The sequence below is a fragment of the Triturus cristatus genome, chromosome 3_2, assembly GCF_964204655.1.
Source record: "Triturus cristatus chromosome 3_2, aTriCri1.1, whole genome shotgun sequence".
Classification (NCBI taxonomy): domain Eukaryota; kingdom Metazoa; phylum Chordata; class Amphibia; order Caudata; family Salamandridae; genus Triturus; species Triturus cristatus.
Genome location: NC_140584.1, coordinates 775,739,032 through 775,759,496, shown reverse-complemented (window position 1 = coordinate 775,759,496; position 20,465 = coordinate 775,739,032). Strand labels below are relative to the sequence as shown.

At 40.8% G+C, this 20,465-nt stretch overlaps 1 protein-coding gene across 1 annotated transcript in view; it reads left to right on the top strand.

The window, feature by feature from the left end:
* The window catches only part of LOC146858079 (carboxypeptidase O-like), a 226,483-nt gene that overhangs the window by 12,420 nt on the left and 193,598 nt on the right, over positions 1–20,465 (top strand). Inside the window, exon 4 of the mRNA XM_085646867.1 lies at positions 10,154–10,268. Within this exon, the coding sequence (XP_085502993.1) occupies positions 10,154–10,268 (115 nt within the window). The remainder of the gene's footprint in view (positions 1–10,153; positions 10,269–20,465) is intronic.

The window sequence follows — 20,465 nt, the reverse complement described above, 5'->3', positions numbered from 1 at the left end:
TAATAACAATTACTACCATCAATCACTTACAAAAATGCATGATCCTTGCACTCTTTCATCTACTGATGTAAGAGGAAAATGCAGTGTGTTTTAGCAAATTACGTTTTCCGCTCCCACTGAAGGTCAATAAATTCAGTAAACACATCTTCAGACACGCTAACATTAGAAGTACAGCTTAGTTTACAATATAAAAAAAGTTAATAACTGCTGAAAGGCTAGTGACGGAATGAGAAGAGCCTATTTATGAATCAGAAGCCAGCATTTACGTAGGACAACGACACAAGCCAATGGCAAATTTGGACAGAGAGTGGGCGGGGTGTCTATTCCATACTCAAGTAGAGCAAGTCTCGCAGAGCAGCGCATGCGCGCTGACTCTAAGCTCAACATAAAAAGGCCTTGAGGTTGAAAGAGTGGGCTATAAAAAAGCCATGAATATTGTTTTTAAATGCAGACTTTCTCATGATCCTCTGTTCTTAAATTACTCCTCACTTCCAGAACTGCCAACTCTACTTCCATAAACTGACCTCTAACCTTTACCCCCGACAAGTCTAATCAAGTAACAAAAGGCATCCTTGCCTGTAGAGGACCACTGTTCCTTCAGGGGCGGCTCCTCCGCTAAGGCGGAGGAGCATCGCCTCACAAGAAAAATACAATTATAACAGCATGTTATTATCAATTATTTTTTAGTACTCCTCTGTGGGGGGGAGGCAGGCTGAACTGCTCACAAAGCAGGGGAGGGAGTGGTGGTCACTCCCTAAGTGCAAATGAACAACAAAAGTGTATCCTGGGAGTAGGAGACGTCCCCCTGCGCACAGCTCGACAGATATCTACAACCTTTTGTATTAAATATGAGTAGCTATGTCAAAGACACCACAGACTTCATCATCAAAATCAACGCCATCACCTTGGAGGACAGTAACGAATACTGGCTACGCACTGTTGATGTGACATCCTTGTACACATCCATTCCACATGATGTAGGCATCTCAGCCATTGAACACACGCTCTTACATTCAGATTTGGACCCTCAACTGCAATTGTTTCTTTTGGAACTACTATACTATACTCTCTATCACAGCTATTTCAAATGGCAAGACCAATGGTACTTACAGCTCACCGGTACATCAATGGGCAATTGTGCCGCACCGGCATATGCCAACATCTTCATGGAAAAATTTGAAACTGAAAACATACTGAACAACAACACATGGAAAGAACACACCATCATTTTTCTTAGGTATATTGATGATATTTTTTTTCATTTGGAAAGGATCACACTTTGAACTTATGTCAGCACTCAATGCTTTGAACACCATCAATGAAAGAATACAATTTACCTTTGAAATGCAAGAGTACACAGCTACATTTCTTGACGTCAAAATCAGTCGTATCAACAACAAACTAGAAACCACCATACACCGCAAAAAAACTGACCGTAACAACCTGTTACACTTTAACAGCTTTCACCAATCAGCACTCAAAAACCATCTACCATACTCACAACTACTCCGCGTGAAACGGATTGTATCACAGTCAGACATTTGCACTCAAGAAATGGAAAAGATGCTCAATAAGTTCTCTCAAAGAGGTTACCCACAGCAGGTCTTAACACAAGCCACACAACGTTGCTCTACAATTTCCCGAACTCAACTTCTAACCAAATCGGTTAAACCCATCAGCCAACGAGCAGTTGTGGTATCAAAATTTTCCACCATGAGTAACCACTATAAAAGAACAATCCTAAGGCATTGGCCAATATTGGCCATAGAACCGGACTTCAGAGGTTTATTCAAAGACAAACCCATTTTCGCTTTCAGAAGAGGGAAAAATCTCAAGGAAATCCTCACTCAACCTATTGATATACCCTTACCTATGACATACAAAGGAACCAGACCTTGCTACAACTGTAGCAACTGCAACAATGTGATTACTGGTCCCTTCATTAATCATCCTATGAAGGGCCACAAAATCAACCTCAAAGTTAATGCCACATGCAATACCATCAATGTCATCTACCTTCTCAAATGCCCTTGTGGATTTGTTTACGTTGGTAAAACTGAAAGAAAAGTGAAGACTAGAATTCTAGAACATAAGAGTAACATCCGTACCAACAACACAAAATCTACAATTGCTACACACTTCACTGAATTCCATCACAACATCAGTCAACTTAAATTCATGGTACTTGAAACCGTGGAACCCAAAGAAGGAAGAGACATTCACAATCTGCTTCTCCAAAGGGAAAACCATTGGATCAAACTGTTGAATTCCATGAAGCCGAATGGACTCAATGATCGCATGGAATTTTTGTGCTATTTGTGATTTATTCTCTCCTAGTTGTTCATGTTACTACATTGTCTGATGCCTTTTGCTCACAGTTATTTTTCACACTTGGTTCATTTACTTTCACTTTACTTTTACTTTTATTCATTAACTCATTTCTCCCATTTTCCACATCTGTTTTATACTTCTCACCGCTCTTCTCTCATCATTTTTATTTAATCGTATTCATCACCATTTCCACTATACCCTTTGCGTCACTCTTTTTGCTACTCTATCCATTACAATATGGCGCCCGTCTTTATTCGTTGACTTCTGCCCTCTTTTTATGTTTACTTGTCACGTTACTAAAGCCACACTTGAAGCGCGTTTCTGCGTTCGTTCTAACATTAACCACGAGACAGACGGAGCACTATGGAAGCACACCGCGTTTCGCAAGTTTCTTTTCATTTATCTATCTCAGCCGTTATATTCTGTTCTCACTTCCGACCATATATATCACACGCTTTGGTGTTTGAATTCACGTTATTTTTAATGTATCACCACGTTTGAACATTCATTTCTTGAGCACCACATCCAGTTATTGAACCGGTACGTAACCGTTTGCGCATGATTCTCTTTTTGCTCAGAGCTTTGTTTTTACCCATTTTAACAAACGTTATGACTAACGAACTCACCATTATTATGATTTTTTCTGGTCACGTTGTTGATTTCGGTTTACCTCCCACACCGTAACATTCACGGATTAACCGGACATTGCAGTTTTGACTAGTAGACGCTTTGTTATTTTCTCACCTTGCACGTTCGGACTTACATATGAGGTTATTCTTCTGAGCACATCATCACTTTTAGTCTATTGATGCACAGATAACAATATTATTGTCAGTTGACTTCCTGACTCTTTTGCTTTACTATACTTTGTAGATACGTCCCCTGACAAAGGTCCGTTCGGGACCGAAAGGCATTGGGCCAATCTCCTCAGTGATTAACATTTGGATACATATGGATGATCGTTTATTGATATGATTCACTAAATATCGACTTAGACATCCAATCAAAGTTTTCGTGTATTATTTCTTCAAAATTATGAACACTGATTGTTGAAATCTCATCAACCCCTGTTCCAGGGGCTTCGAGCTGTGCGCAGGGGGACGTCTCCTACTCCCAGGATACGCTTTTGTTGTTCATTTGCCTTGACACTCTGGATCAGAGAGTGATACCCCAGCAGCACGCCACAACCTCACAAACTGTTTTAACTCTGCGTTGTGCGCTTATCTATATCTTGTTCCACTCCCTAAGTGCGCAATACAGTTTGGCTGGCCGTTTTGGACCAGCCAAACAGTTGTGCGCACTTGGCATGTTCCCCACCGGGCTGTGTTGCACAGCATGGGTGGAAAAGCTGCCCAGGCTCCCTGTCCTCATCTGAGCACCACGGCTCCCAGACCAATCATGAAGCCACTATCAGCTGCGTCGTGATTGGCTAGGGAAGTCAGGACGCCTGGGTGCTTCTTGTTCCTGCTTCCAGTGTCGACGGAAGAAGAAGAGAACGGGGGAGAAGCGGCTGCCAGCAGGTAAGATAGACTTTTGTTTTTTATTTTATTTTTTAATGCCCCACCCACCCACGCCCCTCCACTACTGCCCCGTAGCAGCCAGATACTTGTTCCTTTTGGCTGCTGCATCACAACAAAGGAGGACAGCTTTTGCTGCCATTGTTTTATTGTGACTAGTTCCACAGTACGAATCTTTTCTAATTCCTCTTTCTCAACCGTCCAAATGAAAGGTCCCTGTGAATTAAAGAAAATGAAGATGACATACATCCAATACTGTTATGGACATTAATTTATTGACTGCGCAAAGGATAAATCAAGCCGTTATGCTGATCAGACACAGCACATTCCTGTAACCGTCAGGCTGAGGACATAAAGTTGGCTTCCTGAGGCCCAAATATGCCAAAACTAGTCAGAGGTTGCTTGAGTTCCCATTGAGAGGGGACCGGATCTGGCACTTCAGGCTGAACAGTTCCTACTGGAGCAGGACCAAGGCTAATTTGCAAATGGCTGGTTTCTGTCCAAGGTGGTATGATGTCCAAGAAAACAATGGACTGGACTGCGGCCCAGAATCATTACCAATGGCTGAGATTAATTCAAGCAATCCACCCATCACTTTTCCTCAGTGTGACACCTTAAGTGCAACGTGTATGCCAAGACATGGGTCTGGTGCTCACTGGGCCGCTGACATCAAGATGCATCCTCTTACGAGACCCAAACAGGCCGAAACCGGTCTGGGGGCGTTTGTGCTCTGGTTCAGACAGGAATGGTCCCAGCAATGCAGACTGGACTGTTGTATTGCAGCAGGACGAGGGCTGATGTGCACATGGCTGGTTCCTATCTGAGGTGGAATTTAGGCAAAAACATGATGGACTGGATTGTAATCTAGAGTAATTACAAGTGACGGGGATTAATTCAAGCAATCCAATCATCACTGTTTTTGTTTTCCTCACTACAGGTCACTTACAACATACAAGTATAACAGAAAGTTCACAACCAACATTTTGCTGTGGAACCGAGTGAACCACTTTATAAATGCTCCAGTGCAGACATGCGCAGATTATTCCCCTTAGGATGAATTCTATTAAGCACAGAGGAGTAATGTTTACCCCATAGAGCCCTTTCCATGAGGGAATAAGTGAGGTAGGAAGACAATTCTAGGTAGCTACCTAGGGCAACACCAGCCGGAATCCCCACAGAAGGGCCCTAGTCTAAAGGAGGAGGTGGGGAAAAATAACGTGATAGGTAATAAAAAAAAAACAGAAAATTCCTGGAGTTTCATCATTAAACCGGTCACCATGCTTTGACTCTAAATTAGGGTGAAGGTAGGCATTGACAAGGGTGATATTAAGTTGAATGGGGAATGAACACCTTTTTACAGGGATATAGAAGTCTACTGTGGCATTTTATTTGCAAGGGGGTCATAGGTTTTAGGATGAAGACACCCAACAAATGAGAGTGCGCCGATAGACATGCATCCCTTTCTTGGGGATTAACAACTGTTCTTTTTCTAGAGAGTAATTCTATGTGAGTCGGTCAGAACCACACTTGGAGAAACTCCAGGCGCCATGGTAGGCGACAATGACATCATGATAGACGGCAACGTCATCGACTTTTGATATTTTCTCGCGGGGGAGGGGGCGAGGGTGGCCGGGGAGTGACATCTTTTAGAGTTACACATTCGGGAACTCTTAGCAAGGAGACCATGGTTGTTAATAGGTTCCTGGTATTATTATTTTTTTTAAGCCTGCAATTTACTTGACGAGTTACGGCAAATATGTAGTTCATCAAAATAGTTTGAAAGCAGAGTTTTGTTTAAAAACATCAAATGGTAGTAAAAGGATCCAATTAATAAATTAGAGTTGTCCTGAGTTCCCTTCCAAACGCCTGGGGGCAGACAGTGCCCGCCAGTGCTCGCGACAGCCTGTCTTTCAGCTTCTGTCAGAGGTGCACTGAAATAAACCTGCGCGATGTGAAGTGACAGATAGTCAGGTCGAATTGCACACACTGAATTTGCTTCTTGTTCATTTACTCTGAGAAACATCAACTCGATTTCGGGCCAAGACTGAGGTGAACGTTAGAACTCTGCAGAGTGAACCAGCCAGCAGGCTCCCGGTGAAACACACGCGCTCACGTGCTTACGAATGTCAATTTTATTATAGCCATTACTTCGGGGATTTATAATAGAAGCACAAAGGCGAGAGTGATGGAGAAAGAGAGAAACCATAGGCAAACAATTGTGGGGGGCAGATGAGAACTGCTCAAGTCCTACAAAAACAAGCACGCGTGCCTCGCGCTAAAAGTAATAAAAAGCACGTGCGGCAGCAGGGGGAGGGGAGAGAGGAGGGGGCCTACGCGATTTCCTTGCGGAAGCGAGCAGCAAGGCACGATAATTGCTACCATATGGCACCAGCTGCTCGCTCCCACAAGTGAATTTCCAGACGTGCACGCGTTGCCATTGGAAGCAATGCAACGCGTGCACGTTTTTGCAGGGAAAGCCGTGCCGAAGACTGAAGGTCTCTTTCCGATGCAGCGCATGCGCGCTGCATAGGCGAGACCTAAAAATCATTTAAAGATGAACGCATGCATGTATGGTTGCACACGCATAGCGACCAGCTGAAGAAAAAACACGCCCTATTGGCTTTAATTATGCTTATTTTCTTCAGATTCTGTTGTAGTTAATTACAATTGGTTAATTTTTTTCGAAATTATATTTTAGATTTTAATAACTAAAAAAAACCCAATGCAAAATACATAAAATCTGTTGATCCTTATGGGTGTGTACATCAGTGGAAGAATGAAGGTTCGACATTAGTAAAAAAATCCAATAAATTATTTCGGTTGAGGGATCACAAAGTAGTATGGTCAAATGGTACTTGTATGAAGTAAGTATGAAGTAATTATGAAGTAAGTGTAGTTAGAAGGTTAGATCTGTGGATTTAAACTAAGTAGGGAGTATATCTAACACAAGCTGTACGTTTGGAGGTAGATCTAAACTGTGATCAGGTCTCGTCCTTTGTAATCAAGTTAAGTTAACACAAATTAATTTAAGTGAAGTTGTAAGCACAAATTAAATTAAGTTAATTTAATTTGAAATGAGTACAGGTAACGCGGTTAGCAGAAAGATTTAGTGACAGAAGAGAAGGTAGGGGGTGTGCAAGGTGGAGTGGGATGGACATGCCTGTTTTAATGCTGTGAATGGTTTATGCTGAAACAGCGCTCCTTAAAAGTGCTACATTTGTGTATAAAGTGTAAGGTATGAGGAGACTTGAAGTTGAATGAGTTTCTCTATTGTGTTTAGAGAGGTTTACATTTCTGTATATATATGTCTATACTATCCCAGAGATGGCTGGAAGATTTTAAGGAGTTAGTTCTTGTGTATCCTCAGCACTTTTAAGAACGTGCTGATGATACAGTGCAAAGCCATGCCCATCATGTGTGGAATCCGTTGTTTTTTACACTATTCCATCCTGTCAGAATATATTTGAGCCCTATAATTGAGTAAAAGGTCAATTAACAGTAGGTCCTGGGCGTTGAGATAGGGGATAGGGTCATGAGCGAAAAGCCCAAGGGCTACCATGCTGAAGTCTAGAGAAATTTGACAGTCATAGCCTTTCTGAATAAATTACCATACTGAGCATTACCAGCATTAGGACAAAATATGCAATATATCACAGGTGCAAAGCATCCTGGCATGAATTATCACCACTAAGCCAGGGACTGAACTACATCATGGATGGGCGGCGGTCATGGATGCCCACCTTATATCAAGCGATACTACCAGTAAAATGGGCCAGCAATTTGAATGGTGGGCACTTTCCTGTTATGAAAGCCCACTATATACTGGAATTAGCACCTTAAGGCAGTGCTAGCATTACTCCTGGAATCGGCACAATCACACCATGTATGCCAACAATAGACTAGGAATTACCCGCATTATTCTAGGGCCAGCATTATATCAATAGTGTGCAGTGACCATTGATGTCCACCCTATTTGTGGTATTGCCACCCTTATGCCATGACCAGCAATACCGAGGATGATCATCTTTATGATATGGATGCCCTGAAAAAGCAGCAAATTACCATCAATATGCCAGGGCTGGCACTGTGCCAGGAATAGGAGCCCTTATTACAAGGATGTCTCGATATTACCAAAATTTCTATCAAAATATCAACGCCACCATTTTGCCAGACGTGCCACTATCATGTCTTAGATACCCAGCTTGTCAGAAAATACCACAATTATGCAAAAGCCTGCCCACTTACAGAGCCCTTGATACTGGGGATCGTTATACAGATGGCAAAAGAAAATATTTCTGCACTTTTCGTTCTTTGATAAACTCGCTTGAAAATACCTAAACACATACCTTCCTTTTGTTCAGTGCACAGGTCACTCTTTGTCTGCTTCGATTCTCTTTGCACCACAGATTCTGGTAGAATGGCATAATAGCTGTTATTCGCACTGTGCAGATTGTGAATGTGACAACAGGTCTGCCATTGGTGAAGCAGCACCAAACTGACAGGTTTCGTAAAGAGACCCTAGTTCGAGTTTGCAAACCCATCCCCAAACACAGTACTGTAGATCTGTACTCTGACTGGCATGACTGTGCTTATCTGCAGTGGTGACCGTGCAGTGCTGTCCAAGAAGACAGGCTGTCAGGTTTCAGAAATTCAGACCAGCGAAAAGCCACTGCCATACCTGAATTTCTGTGCATATCTCTAGACACAAAAATCGGAGGAGAAATAGGGAAAAGGGAATAACAGAACACTTTGACCAGAGCCGACTCTCCTGGGATTCGTCTATTTCCAGGGAAGCATCACTATGTCTTGTTGTTATAGAAGTAGTTAAGATATGACCAGCTGGAGGACAGGGGGCATACAGTCAGTACTTAATACCACCTAAGTTTCAAAGAATGAATGAATTACAACTGAAACCAGGCTTACCGGTACCAGCAACGGATGATACTATGATGAGATGAGAGCCTACCAGGAATCTGTCAAAGACCCCTGGACGCTGCTCAACACACACTCTAAAGACCCTACAAACAAATGGGACTAGAGGCAGTATCAGTAACAGAAGAAGGTAAGGAAGCCGAGGGGAGAAAAATAATGATCTGTAAGGAACACCAAATGAGAGCGGACTGTACCAAGAGTCAAAAAAGCCAGTGCAACTCACAACTGTGGCACTCTCAGAATTAAGGCCCCCCAAGAATTCTAAATAAAGCTTTACCCCTCTTGACCTTGAAATGACTCAAACCCAGAAATGAGAGAAATGAGTGTGTGTGTATACACTGAACATTGGTGATTTTGCATTCTAACCCATCTAAGCTTCTGCAGGCTTTCTCCAGAACCTTCAGTCACCGTGTGCCTGGTGCCTAGCTTAAATCCTGACATTTATACAGTTTGTACTTTGTTTTTCTTATAACTACAAATATCTAGTGCTGTGCCTGTCACACCTTTAGAACCATGGGTTGACTGTGGAAAAAAGAAGGGGTGATGCCTAACTATCCCATTGTGAGTATACACATAGTATGTGCCTAAGCTATCAAGCAGTCAAGGTTCAAGTCATTGAGACTGGCTTGGACTAGTTGTTGCTTGCTGTTCCTGGCAAATAACAGGAATTCTAGCTTGGTCGAATGAACATCTGTTAGGTGCTGGACATACAGGTCTGGATGAGGTGGAGGCAGAGTTTGAGGCCTTGGATGTCTAGAGTTAGAGACTTTCAGATAGAGTTATGCATTGTTGAACGTATTGGTGAATTTTGGGGCTGTTATCTATGAGTAGGGCCCCAAGAATCTAGATACAAATCACTGCTTGTTTTAAATTCCCTTGAATAATTCAAAGGTACGACTGCCTGTGGTGGAATCGGGTATGTTGTGAGTATCACATGGCCAGAACAGCCTCTATCACCAGTTTAAAACATATTAGCACCAAAATATTTCATCATACACACTCTTTCACCAACCAGTTAATTCACTCTATATGCCACTTGCCTGAACAAGGTCTAATGCAATACAATAATGACCAGCCATATCACTAGTGACAAACTTAACACGTGTGGTGAAGCTCGCGAAAATGTGGTAAGTCCCTTCTAAGCAAGTGACCCGAAGCAGATATAAACACCATCCCCATTCCAGCAACTACCATCGGTAGAATTACACATCACGTTCATATCTAGATGTCCCTTAAAGCAACATCAAGTGCGCTACATACACTCATAATACAACACAAAGTCTATGGGAGGCCTCAACGTTGCAAAGTTAGAGTAAAATGTTGTCAATAATATTCATCCCACTTATCTTTTTTTCTACTTTTCTTATTGGCAGAGTCCTCATCAGCAATGTGGGAGCGCTTCTGGGCCGCAACAGCATTGGTAGTCAAAGAAAGCAAATAAAATCTTTGGCAAACTATAATTACACCCGGTACCATGTAATGGATGAGGTAAAGTACTCTTAAAATAAATATACCTCAGGCTTAATAGTAACATTGTGGCCTAACTATCAAATCGTATCAGATAGACCATTGTTTATAAGCTGATTTTAGGAAGCATGGGGTGTAAGGTGACCCTCAAATATACACAAGGTATTCATTCCACAAGGCAAACATTTTATGTATAAAACAGAGAAAGTGGAATGCAGGAAAGCAAGAATGGTCTGTCCAGGCGTACCAAGAAATTAGATAGCCCTTGATATTGTGGGTGCAGAGATCTTCACAACTATGCCGGCGGGTGGAGACCAGGCCCTGGTGGTCTACATGTCTAAGACCTTGGTGTCTTAGTGCTTTAACCAGTTTTCAAGGGCTGAAACTGTCACGAGTCTCAGAGTTTGGGCATTAGTGACTGGAGGAATGGCAGAGGCTGTGTTGCTATTAGTGTAAGCGAGACAGTGATTTTTTTGTCATCAGTGGGCGGATTCCCCATGAATAATCCAAGATCATCTGCACGGCAGGATACTATCCATTGTCCCTAATGTACAATAATATTAAATCGTGGTGTATCCCTCCTACCATGCTGCTTTAACTAAAAGCCTGGTGTTATCCCTTGAAAATACCTTATGTCGGAGCTGGGAGTGAATAATGGGATACCACCCTAATAGTAAAGAGGCTACTTTGTATTTACTATCTGAGGCTTTAGTGTACCATTAGTTAGCCTGCTGCTTCCATTAGCTTTAAGTTGATTACAAGTCACACATGATTCTTCCATTTCGAAATTAAATGAAGTAATTATCGATAAAGGCAACCGCTGGTACTAAGAGACGCTGACTCCTCTGTCTGGAGCTATTAGACCTATCTAACTACAATTCCAAACCAATTTCAGAGTAGCTGAGACATATGTGTATATTTGACTTGAACACTCATCCCTTCATGTCTCTTCCGGCCTGCCATGTTTGAGCATTCCACGGTTGCAGTGCCCCATCGAATGATGCAGTGTTCTCTCACGTATCAGTGAGTAAGGAGTATGTAAAGACTACCACAATATTCTGCTTTATCAATGATTTTAGTGCATGCACTATTAGGTACTATATCGCAGCCTTGAAAAAGCCTCGGCCTGCGCGCCACTGAGGGATGAAACACGTGTTGGATGAAAACTCTTGAACTGTATACTCTTGAATCCGCGATCAGCGATATACACATAGAATAAGATAATCCCACCAGCCGTTTTGTTGCACCTGCTCATTTCTGTCTAAATTCATAAATATTTTACATAATACAGCCAGTGTACCATATAGTGTCTCCATTCCAAACTCAATCTCTGCGATATAACGATATGTGGGGAGGGGGCCGTACCCATGCCGTAGGAAGGCACAAGCACACTGATTGATACTTTTCCATTTCTCTCATGAGGCATTATAGCAGAATGACTGGGCTGGGAGTTCTCTTTCACAATTTCAATAGGATTACACCCCACCACCACCTGGGCCCTATGCATCTCTGCAGTGTTGGACAGTGCCGGCAATAACAAAGAGCCTTGCTGACCCACAGGTCTCCTGAGACACTAAGAGAGAAACATGCACAGTTCGCCCTCGCAGGCCTACTAACCCAGTGAGTGCGATGGGCAGAGAGGGGCCCACCCTCCAAGTTCATAGGACGAGTCTGCTTAGAATCTGTCGCACACAGACATCCGGGTCAGGCGATATCAGTGTGTCAGATTATTGATGTGCCCACATGAAACAAGAGAGGGCTGGCCCCCTTAAATCACATAAATGTCTCTCTCTGTCTCCCTGAAAACTATTCTCTCACCTTGTGTGAAGTGACAGAAACGACCTAGAAAGCCACCTAAAAAGAGTGGAGCTGTATCAGCCACAAGTGGGGTTTACGGAAACATCAGGAAAATGTTGCGCCTCAATGTCAGAATCGAATAAGGACTGGGAGGATTTGGGTTTTGCATCATGAAACACCAGGGGAAGGCATAATAATATATTTTAAAGTTTAAGAAATGAGATGACAAAGTTGGGATTGCTGTTGAGGACACTGACACATATGGCATTCGGAACTGGGACTATTGTGAGTCCTATCCTGTACTGCTTGATGACAATCACTCGCACAGTTAGGTGTTTTGGGGTAAATCAGGTAGATTCCAAGTCTGCCTCTCGCCCATACAAGTATCTGAACTAGTTACACATGTACTGGACAGGCTGTCAGATCTATGGAATAAATGCATAGAAACCCCTATCCCAATGTCATTCGTTTCCCAGCAGCTGAGGTATAAGTGTTCACATTCCTACACTATCTTTGTCACTAGCACTATACTGGCAGTAACAAACCGTGCCCATCAAGTAACAGATGCACAGCTTAGAGACAATGAGCACCTGGAACTGAGATGGCACACCACTGTGTGAAGGTCCCTCCAACTGATGGTGAATGAATGCCCAATGCTATCAGTTGTATCAACAGCTATTGTGGCCCAGGGCTTATATACGTCTTTAATGAGGCACGCTAAAATGAAGTTATTACATACAGGCAGCAACTTATCAGGCATCTTAAGATGTGACAAAACCACATAGCCTGAAAAGTAGCCTAAACATCCCGAAATAAAGAAGTGCCGGTACCTAGATCAAATGGCAGAATTAGAGAAAGAACATTTGTAGTTCAGAAACAGGGTCGCTTTCACTCGCTTTACTGAAATGTGTTTTAAAAATATTTTTTTTTAACATGAAGAGGACTGTAGTGTTCTCCGGAAAAGCCCATTATACTAACTATTATTAGGTTTGAATATTAGGACAGGTCCTCCTATCCAGCTCACCTTAAATGTTATTTCCCCTATTTCAATTTTTGTGAGAAAAATTGTTTATTGTATGGTGTGGATGTGCGACCTCACCACGTAACAAAGATAAAATTAATTTTTTTGTTAAATAATTTTTATTGAAGATAAATAACACAGGAATACAAAAATACATAATACAATTTGATATAGACATAAGTATGCAAGGGTAAGGAGATAATAACCATAAAAGAGGTGTTATATAGAGAAAAAAGCTACAAAATATAATAACCCATAACACTAATGTATACTAATAACCTACGTAAATACTAGAATGAGTACGATATTGTATAAATAAAGGATACATTTTTTATAGAAAAAGAATAGAAGAAAGGAAGAAGAAAGAAGAAGACAGACAGAGAAGGAAGAAAAAGAAAAGGAAGGAGAGAAGAGAGAAAAAAAGATAAAATATAGAAAAAGGAGTGAGAAAGATTAAACTTACGATGACAGAAAAGAAGTAAAAGGTAGCCATAATAGATCAGATTTGATTTGTAAGTGAATTGAAGTCTGTGGTACAGAAGCGATCCTATGTTCATCACATATTAAATTCCACCAAAGTAAGAAGGATCATTTAGAATTGTCTTTCCAACAAGTTAGTATAACTTTAAAGGCCACAGCAAGGAATAAGTCAAACAAAATTGATTTAGAAGAAATGAGATCAAAATCAGGTGATAGAGTACCCAAAAATACATTTTGAATATTAAATGGGATCTTATAAGGGAAAATCAATAAACATTTTGACCATACAGTTTTCCAAAAAGTATGCACCTTAGGACAATAGAACAGTAAATGTATTAAAGAACCTTCAGCAGTATGACACGACCAACAAGATGGTGTGACAGAATGATTGGACTTATGTAAAAGAAGGGGAGTAATAACAACTCTATTATAAATAAAGTATAAGGACTGTGTGATATTAGGAGCTTTAGATTTCTTGAAATGTTTCTGCCAAAACGTATCCCATTGATGTACAGATAGAGTTTGAGATAGATCCTGTTCCCATTTGATTTATTCCATGTACTAACATGAGTAGATCAAGTGTTGTAGCTAAAAGAGGCACTAGGAATAGAGGAGATATGATATAGAGGAGTATCAGGAGTAAAGGAAGTAGGAATTGGATGAGAAAGAAAGTTCTGTACACATCCCTGTAGTATTGGGGCTAAAGTGTCATACTGCTGAATACAGGAATCAGGTAAATGAAAGTTCTCTTGCAACTGGTGAAAAGATAAAACCATATTATTAACAATCATTTAATTGACATAAAAAATGCCCTTTTCTTTCCATTGTTTGTAGTAGAATGATTTGTGTCGAAATTTGATATATTTATTAAACCATAGTGAGGAAGCTAGAAAAAATTGGTATTTGTCAAAAGTCTTAAAGAAAAGTGTATGCAATAGAAATTGAGAATGTTTCAAAATTGGGTATTTAGAAATAAAAGTACAATTAGACATATAAACAATATCCCGTACAGAAAAATCATTTAACAATGAGCATTCAACATTGACCCAGGAAGGCTTAGGTAAATCCTGATAATCTTTGTACAAAGCAAAAAATTGACGAATCAAAAAAGCATTGTGGTATAATTTAAAATCAGGAAATCTTACACCCCCCTCGTTCTTGGGTCGAAGTAATTTGGACATAGCAATACGTGCATGCTTGTTATTCCAGAGAAATTTAGTACACAACAAAGTAATCTGAGTAAAATGGTATTTAGGGATTGAAAATGGTAACATAGACAAAATAAACAGTACCTGGGGAACAATCATCATTTTAATTGTATCAAGTCTGCCCCACCATGATAAAAATAAAGGTGACCAAAGTTTTAACAAATTGGTGATTTTAAGTTTTAAGGCAGTAAAGTTATGGGATAAAGTATCCCGTATGTTAGAGGAAAATCATGTGCCTAGACACTTAATTTTTTGAGGACACCATGTAAAGTTGGTCGAGTCAAACATATGTCTATAGCATGAAGGATTTAAGGGTAAAATTTCAGTCTTAGAGAAATTTAATTTGTAGCCTGAGACATTAGAGAATGACGAGATTTCCTGTAAAAAAGGAGGTAAGGAAAACACAGGATTGGACATATAAATAAGAACATCATCTGCATAAGCAGACAATTTAATTTGATGGGATTTTAGATTAAAACCAGTAATAAAAGGATTACTTCTAATGCGTTCCAGGAAGGGTTCTAGGCATAACAAAAAAAGAAAAGGGGAAAGGGGGCAACCTTGACGTGTACCTCTTTGGAGAGAAAAATATGGAGAAAAAAGACCATTAACAAAAATGCATGCTTTTGGATTTGTGTATAACAATTTGATAAAAGAAATAAACTTTGGACCAAATCCAAACCATTTTAGTGTGTGGATCATAAAATCCCAGTTAATTCAGTCGAAGGCCTTTTCTGCATCCAAAGATAGTGCAGCTAATGGAGAAGGATATTTTTTGCTAAGAGCAAGGATATTGGCAAACATTCTGGTATTATCAGACGCAAGACGTCCTTTAACAAAACCAACTTGATCCGGATTAATTAGATAGGGAATAACTTTCTCTAAACGGGAAGCCAGGATTTTAGCAAAAATGTTACAATCATAATTGATTAGTGATATCGGACGAAAAAGTTTGCAAAAAGAGGGGTCTTTATCTAGTTTAGGGATTACAATAATAAGGGCTTCCAAAAAAGAGCCACAGGCTTTAGAATTGGATATAAAAGAATTAAAAAGTTCTAATAATTTAGGAGGAAAAATTGGGGAAAAGGCTAAAAATAATTCAACTGAGAAGCCATCAGGACCAGGAGCCTTCGCTTTTTTCAAGGATTTAAGAGCATCAGTTAATTCTTGGAGAGAAATATCTTCTTCAAGCGGTTTGAAAATATCCGGGGCAGTTGAAGGTTTGGGAATATCACGGAAGAAACAAAGTCCTTTTCAGAAGGCTTTGTAGTTTCCGTATAGAGGAGATTGTAGTATGATTGAAATGTGGAGATAATATCCGAAACAGATGAGAGGAGTGCATTATTTGATTCTGAATGAATAGGACCGATGGCTTTCCATTCTGATTTTATTTTTAATTAATTCGCTAACATTTTTCCTGCTTCATTTTGGCCTCCGTGGTATTTCGATTTAATCTTAAGGAGGATGTTACACGCATCCGTAGTTGCTATTTTATTCAGGGTGGATTTAGCTTTAATTAATTCTTGTAGTGATGATGAGGATTTAGAAGAGTAGTAATTATGTTCTAATGTTTTGAGAAGGGTTAGGGTCTCTTTATATTTAGCATGCAGTTGTCTTTTTTTCTTTGAAGAATAGGCAATAGTGAAGGCTCTAAAAGATGCTTTAAATGCATCCCAATTATTGTGTAAGGAGGTATCTAAAGAATCATTAAATACAAAAAATTCCGTAATAAAAGAGGTCGCTTCAGAAACGAAGGTACGATCTGATAAAAGGTGATTGTTAAAACGCCATCGGCCTTGTTTGCAAGTGGTGATAGATAGGTCAATAAAGGTGGAAACAGGAGCATGGTCAGAGATAAAAATAGACCCAATGTCAGACGACTGAAGACAAGGTAGCAATGATTTGGAAATTAAAATATAATCAATACGGGACCTAGTATGATGAACAGGTGAAAAAAAAAGTAAATTCTGAGATATCTGGATTACACGTTTTCCATTAGTCAAATAGGGGACGAGAGGAAATGGCTGATTGAAATGATTTATGGGTTTTATCTGGTTTAAATTTGCATTTGGATGTCTGTCTGAAAATGGGTCTAGCCAATTATTAAAATCTCCACCAACCACAACATTAGAATTGGAAATCAACATTAATTTGAACTTTATAGATTGCCAGAATTCCGGATCTGGTTTAACCGGCCCATAAATATTAAAGAAGGTAATTTGTCTTTTATTAATGATGACATCAACCATTACCCAGCGACCAAATGGGTCACAACTTGATTACACAATCTGTGCATTTGTAGATTTATGAAACAAAATAGCAACACCACCATGACGATCAATAGCAGGAGAAAAAACAAGTTGATTTACCCATTGGCGTTTGAGTTTAAGAGATTCTTTGTCATTACAATGGGTTTCCTGTAAAAAAGCAACCTGGGTGTTAAGTTCAGCTAAATGAGACAATACCTTTTGACGTTTGACAGGATTACCAAGACCACGAACATTCCACGAAACCAAATAAACCATGACGTTGGGTGAAGGGGTACATGAGGAAATAGGAACACGAAACTGCATAATCAACAAGAGAAAAAAATGGAAAGACAATGGTCAATATGTGATAAAGAAGACATACGATTAACAATAAAACATTTATTATAGAACAAGATTAAAAATGAGAAAAAATATACAGGAGAAAATATCAGAAAAGAAAAAGAAAAAAGAAATAGACAGAAAAGACAGAGATAAGCAAACAGATCAAGGACAAACATCCAGACCTGTAAAAAGAGGAGGAAGTCGAAAGAGGAGGAGCATAGTGATGCCAGAGGAAACGGACCACAATATTAGATATAAAGGAGGAGAGAAAAAGAGAACCTCATAAGAATAAGTAAACTAAGCAATCAGAAAAACATTAAGGAAACAAGTACGTTGGAAACCAGATTAACAAGCCTAAACTGTAAAGAAGTCATGGATTAGTATCCATTCCATGTGACGGAAGATTATGAAGGTAGAGTTTAAGCTTTTCTGGGTCCTTAAATGAGAGTGAACGACCATCATGTGTAATTTTGCAGAGACAAGGATGAAGGATTCCATATTGGATGTTGAGATGTCTCATCTTAGGACGTAAAGCAAGAAATTCTTTGCGGCGGGCATTAGTTGCATTAGAAATATCCTGCGAGATGAAGAGAGTATGGTTCGACCAAATAAGACGCCTTTTAAGTCTAACAGCCTTCAAGACTTGCATCAACTCAGTAAATTCGAGGAAGAGCATAATTATTCCACGCGGTTTGTTAGCGGAAGAGTTTAAACGTCCCAAACGATGTGCTCTTTGTATGTTGAGGGGACTTGTTGAAGCTGGAAGATCAAGGAGCTCTGGAAGGAGTTTTTGAAGAAAGGAGACCATGTCAGGGCCTTCAATATTTTCCGGAAAACCATAAAGGCGTAGATTATTTCTACGGTTACGATTTTCAAGATCCTCAGCATGAAGTTTTAACTTGTTAATTTCCTGTTCTAGTAAAGGAATTTTGGTAGAGACATCCTGCAGATCGCTATCATGTTGTTCCAAATCTAAACCATGACAATCCATCTTTCCTCAATCTGTTTCAGTTTTTCATTGGTAGTGGACATGAAGGGCTGGAGACCACGTACTTCATCTAGAATAGAATCCAGAAAAGGATTTTGAGATGAGTGGATAGGAGAGGGCGGGTCATTTTTATGCCGCTTTGTTTTTGTTCCAGATATGGAGGATCTGGGGGTATGAGAATCAGTAGACATTGTGGATTGCAATAGCGATCACCAAAGAGTAAGTGTAAAAATGAAGTAAAACCAACAAATAGCCAAAATAATCCAAATAAAGCAAGGCTGAGGTGATATCTCGCACCGTAGGATAATAGGATGTGGAAAGAACAAGTAAGCCAAAAATGCCAAATATACGATATGTGGAGCTCCTCAAAAAATACAGGGAATAATTTTTTATAAGAATGCTGTTCCACCATCATAGTGCACCCGACAGGATCATGAACATAACGTTGGCGGCATTAGGTTCCAAATATAACAGAAAATGTACCCAAAAACGAAGACCATATCTTCTGTGTGACAAAACTGACATTTGCCGCTATGTAGATTCTGGATACCGGATTCAAAAAAGGAAGTCAGAATCCCAAGACACAGTGGAGCTCACATTGGGACCTTCATTTCTGTCAGCATACAGGCCACAACCCAGAAAATCAAAAATAAAAATAATACTGTGAGGCATAGTAGACACTCATCCTTCCGTGAAAAACGAGGTGTGAGGGTCAGAGGAATAATTGCTGAAGTAACCATCAAAATAGTACTGTAGAGCATAAACAGTGATGCAATATTAAATTCAGCTTCATAACCCACATTGAATGGCTCTTTAGTAATTTCGTCCAGACATTACACGACTCCTCATAACTGTGGTTGAAGAGCAGAGACAATGGTGTCATTTGATAGAGCTCTGGTTAATTTAGCATTAATTGTAACACTCAGTGACTAAATATGCCAGAGTGTATCAGCAGAACCCAGCAATGAGGAAAGACGCGAGCGCAGCGACCTAAAATGGCGGCCGCTCGCGTCTCTGAGAGAAATAATCCACCACCGTCGAAAAGAGGCTCAAAACATCAGGAAACAGTCCAGAAAGCGGTGTCCAGACTCACCGCATCCTCAGGAACAAGGAACCATCATTCGCCGCATGAATAAATGACAAATGAGGCTTGAAAACTGATGTCGGAGTCCCGCAATGCAGCGGAGCTCACATCGGGTCCGCCATTTCCTTCGGCGCGTAAGCCACACCCCTCAAAGATAAAATTCTATATCTTCACTAATTCCATATTTTCATTAAATGCAATAATTCTGTGACATATATTGCGACTCTCGGTTTAAGGTTAGCCAGTGGGCCAGAGGATGGATGAAGGTACATCTCTGACTGCACCACCCTGTTGGCCATACAGCTCACGCCACGACCCCAACCCCGAAAAGGCACAGAGGGACCATTGCTCAATACCCTCGCATGGACTCACGTAAATCGAAGCACGGGAGAAAACTCTTCCTTTGATGGCCCGATTGCACCTCCCTCACAAAGGTGAAAATGGACCGGCATATTCAATTGGGAAGGGAGGGGCATCAACACAGTGGGCTGCTGGTATTCAAAGGGCAACTATGGAGTTTTCACAAACTGATGGAGGATTATACCCTCGGCATTTTCTGCTTGACGGCTCGGTGGCAGCTGCAGTTCGGTGAGCGTGGGGAGGTGACGGTGTGGAACCTCCTGAGCACCCCTGTCTGAAGGACATACATCTATTTGCACAGCGCCATGCCAAAGGCAGGCGCTCTCTCTCCTTTATTGGCCCCTGATTAGCTGCTCTCCCAGGCAGGTGCGAGCCATCCGGCCTTCCAGAGCCATCGGCTTCTGACATGGGCCTCAAAACTCACAGACGATGACTGGGCAAACATCCTGACCAACACCCCTCATAGTTCCTCCAATGCCCACTTCAAGCTGAGTCAATATTATTACCTTCATAGGGTGACCTGACCCCTAAATGGATTAATAGTATGTTTCCGGGGGCACAAGCTTTGGGCTGCCCGATCCTGGCGCCTTACCGGGGCACCTACTGAACCTTATTAATGTATCAACAAGACAGACCCTTGACAGGGCCCGGCAGTCTGCCTCCTGGGGTTGTTCCTCACACCAAAGCTA